This window comes from Lontra canadensis, unplaced genomic scaffold (assembly GCF_010015895.1).
Source record: "Lontra canadensis isolate GAN:19392208 unplaced genomic scaffold, GSC_riverotter_1.0 scaffold89, whole genome shotgun sequence".
NCBI lineage: Eukaryota > Metazoa > Chordata > Mammalia > Carnivora > Mustelidae > Lontra > Lontra canadensis.
In genome coordinates, this window is record NW_022631083.1 from 836724 (window position 1) to 841071 (window position 4348).

Below are 4348 nucleotides of genomic sequence, written 5' to 3' on the forward strand. Positions count from 1 at the left end.
TTTATCTGTCCCATGTGGCTGAACCATCCTTACTTAAGGACTGCACACAGGTTACCATTAACAATATTCAGCGGGTCCGGGTGATTCTGGGCATGTAGGTGAGGGAAGAGGAAGCATGGTGCCTGTGTTCTGCAAATATACCACTGAGTTCCATTTGTGGTTCCACTAATTTAAACCTATGGGTCATAGCCATATGGGCAAGTAATTTAACCTCTCTACCTTATTTACCTCATTAGGATTATGAGAAAATTATGGCAAGTACTTCATAAGTTTGGTCTGAGAATTAAATTTGTGCTTTGGAGAGTGTTAGTGCATGGCACAAACTCTGTAAATGTACCCTGTCTTTGCTGAATAGTCAGGAAGTCTGGATCTCCTGGAACTCATAAATCTGGTGTATTTTCATCTCTTAGCCAAAAGAAGAACTTTTTGCAGTTAATCCACACAGAACATTATACATTTTACATTAGATAAACTGTGAGAACTGTGCTGTTCAATTTACTTCATTTGCTTGTTCTGTTAATGAAAAAATGTATGAAAACTATCCACTTAAATTTTGTATTTTTCTTATCAATTATTTATTTGTATATCTGATGCTGTGTTATTAAATGAATACAAAATTGGAAAAGTTCTATCTTCCAGGTAAATTATAATTTAATGTTTATATACTAACTTATCTCCAGCAATGTGTTTATCCTTAATATCAACTTCATCTATTGCAGAAGTCACAGGATTGCTACTTAATTTTTTCATCCTATTACTTTTAATGTTTCTGAATTCTTATGTTGTAGCTGTGTATTTTAAACAGCTTATGATTTAATTTTAATTTTAATCAAGCCTGATAATCTTGGACTGTTAGTTTTTAAGCCATATCCATTTAACCTGATAGTGTAATGTGTTATATTCTTATGATCACTACTGTATTTAGTTTTTGTCCCTTTATATATTTCACTTTTTTAATCTTTCCATTCTTATATTACAACTGGTTTCAATACTTTTGTTATTCTACTATCTTTTACAATCTTGTCATTTATATATTGAAAACTTTTGTCAAAAGCCCCCTTTTTTAATTTCTAGAGATACCACAAAATATTGAACACAAGGAACTGTTTATCTGAGTTCAGGACTGATTGTGCTGTTATAAGGAATAATGATACTATGCTAAACAGCATGAGAACACACATTTCTGTATGTATAATAGCACAGTGAGCTATTAATGCCATCATAGGAATTACCAATGTCTTAATTTGTAAATGCTTTATCTGTGTCTGCTACAACTGATCACAGCCACTTGAATATGTTTTCATTAGATGCTAACCACTGAGCCTGCGAAAAGGACAGAATGATTATTTACACACCTCACACTCAACACAACAGCAAATCCTATTAGCTTTTCACCGTCAGCTTCCAGCTCTTCCAGATACTATATTATATGATGGTGTATCTTTTATATATATTTTCAATGATAGAACTTTTATACACATTTATATCCATACACATAATTATTAAATATATACTTTCAAATATAAATAATTTCACATCAAGCTTCACAGGATAAAAACATGTAAACATACACACCTGGTTCTGGTCAAGTAAAACACAAAACCACAAAGTAACCACATGTTCAAGAGTGCACTTGAAGGGGAATGAGGGAAGGAACAGACATGTAAACAACAAAGATGAGCAGTTGTACCACAAAGGCCCTGCGAGGGTCCATTTCTTAAGGCTGTAGTAGCAAAAAAGCTCCTTGTTCAGTTAAGACTTCTCCCTTCACCCTGTCACATTTATTCTTGAGGGACTTCAAAATGAGTGTGGAAATTCTGTAAACACTAGACTAGAACTGAGTCAATCCTGTTGAAAACAGAGATGACAAAATAAACCATAAACTACAGTAATATTCATTGCATCAAACAATAACTTTAAGGACTTTTTGTTACAGTTCACCACAGTAAAGCACCATAACCTTGAAATGGGGATGGACAAGAAAACAGAGATGGATGCTTTATAAAAATGGCTTCAATAGTCTCTGTGAATGATAGATGTGACTACAAACAGAAAACAAGCAACAGCGGATGGCAGAGCCTTAGCACACCAGACCACATGCCACAGCATAATGCCACAGATTCAAACTGAAAAAAATTTTCCAGCTCATAATGAAGCAAGTCCCACTGGTCCTCTGAGAAAGAAAGCTCATCATCTGCCAGTGAAAAAAAACACTTAAACAACAGATTGGCCAGCCGAAGCATGACAAGCTCTTTTTTACCGCTTTTAAAGGGCATCTCACCCTCTCCCACCTGAGTAGGCTCCAAAAGTTGACTGCAGTGAGCACCGGATTCCCCAGCACCCTGCCTCTGAGGATCCTCTCCCGGGCCCTCAGGGTCTGCGTGCTTGTAAAAACAGTTCTCTCCAAATGGGCAGAAACCCCTGCTTTCAGCAAAATACCTGCAAGTCTTGTTGCTCATTGCCTCCTTGTACTGCTGAATAAGTTTCTGCTTCTCTTCCTCCTCCTCCACCCAGAACTCACTGGGAATGACAAAGTTGGAGGTGACCCTGCACTGTGGACAGGACTTGACGATCCTGTTGCCAAACTGTTTGTCAGTCCTCCACCTGCGGATACACTTAAGACAGTAGGTGTGGTTGCAGTTGGAGAGGATGCCAAAGCGGCAATCACTGGGGTTGGCTTTCTCATAGACAACCTCCATGCAGATGCCACACACTTTGTCCATACTTCGCTGCACTGCAAACGAGAGTTCCATATCCTCCTCGTGTGCTTCAATGCAAGCCTTTATATGGTGTTCCCTCTGCACAGGATCCAGAGGGTGCAAGACCTGACGCCCACACATATCGCATATCTCTCCATGGAGATACATGCAGCTCTCCCCACGAAAGCACTGCCCCATTGCAGCATCCCGGCAAAGCGGCGGCCCCCTGCCCACTGCAATCTGTTCCCTCTCAGTCACTGAGCTCTGTGGAGGAACGCTGGGAACAACAGGGAACATGCGGCCCCGGTAGGGTTGCCCAGGAACAAACTCAATGGCATTCTCCCAGCCTTCCGCACCTGCTCCTCCAGCAGCTTCAAGGCCTGCATTGTCTCTCCCAGCTTCAAAGGAACCCCCTTCAGCAGCCAAACCAATCACAGGCAAGGAGCAAGAGGATGCAGCGGGAGGGGCTTCCGCCACTTCCTGAGGAAGGGTCTCAGCTTGCGCAGCCGTGCTAGGGCCTTGGTCTGCAGGACCAGGGCCCTCCCTGGCCACCTGCCGGCCCGAGAGGTCATGAGAGTAACGACAGTTCTCCCCCTCCTTGCAAAGCCCATGCAGATAATACCTGCAGGTGACTTGCTTCGTCCAGCTGCCACCACTCCGGCCCGGCAGGAGACTGAGCCCAGCCCCTCCCCCTGCAGCCTGGGCAGGCCTCAGACGTGACGTGCGGAGGGGGGCCGGACCTGCAGCTGAAAATTGCCGGAAGACCGGGCGCGTGCGGAGGGAAGGCCCAGATGCACCCTCCCGGGCTGCCTCGGCACCCGTAGATGCCCCAGGTGCCTCAGAGGCTTCAGAGGGAGCTGCAGGCTCTTCCATGGCAGCTTCTTCTACCCCAGAGGGTACCGGAACTTCCCCGGTGTCTCTTCCTTTCGGCTTGAGGCCCAGAGAGCCGGAGCCGGCACCGTAGTCTCTTGTCTAGGAAGTGTGCATCTCTTTTCCTCTCCCCGGCTCTCTTCCTGTGACTATTGGTTCCTACTTCCTCTCTGGCAGGCGCAGCGGACACTTCCGGTGAGGGCAACGTCACTCCTCTATCGGTTCTGTACGGTCTGTACGGCATGTGCCGTGGTTCCGTAACCTCCTTTGTTCTCGGCAGTCGGGGCTTCCCCGCCCCTTCCCAGGCCTCTGCCCATGCTCTTCCGCACGCCAGCTGGCCGATCCCAAAGCCTCTCGCTCGCGGGCTTCTCTGGAGGACGTAATCACAACTCTCGGAGGTTTTAATTTAATCTCTTCCAGCGTTCATTCAGACACATTGTTCTTTATTGTTTTTTCATATATGTCTATTTTAAAAATCATAATCTTCCCCGCCGGTCACTGTTTATGCTGGAACAGCTCATTCATGAATTTCGTAATTTTTTTTTTTTTTTTTTTTTTTTTTTCTTTTTTTTTTTTCCTGTTCACTCCATTTTATGCCTACATGGGTCTTTGTGTGTTTGTGATTTTTTTTTCCCCCTCTAGCCGTGTGACTATCACTGTGGAAAGCTTTTTGTTGACAAGACGTGATTTCTTTCGGTCTTCATTCAGGAAATTCTTACAAGCTTAGTTTGGGAATGCTCATTGCCGGCAAGGCTTTAGCAGGCAGTGCTTCTGATCTG

General features: G+C 44.0%; 1 protein-coding gene across 1 annotated transcript; it reads right to left on the reverse strand.

Moving 5' to 3' along the window:
• Positions 1-909: 909 nt before the first annotated feature.
• Positions 910-3645, reverse strand: MKRN3 (makorin ring finger protein 3). The gene has a single exon (XM_032835934.1). It carries the CDS (start codon positions 3570-3572, stop codon positions 2043-2045), a length of 1530 nt encoding a protein of 509 aa, XP_032691825.1. The 5' UTR covers positions 3573-3645; the 3' UTR covers positions 910-2042.
• Positions 3646-4348: the final 703 nt, after the last annotated feature.

What these genes read in the sequence shown, in the direction of transcription:
- MKRN3 (XM_032835934.1), bottom strand. Translation starts at nt 3,572, where the DNA reads ATGGAAGAGCCTGCAGCTCCCTCTGAAGCCTCTGAGGCACCTGGGGCA.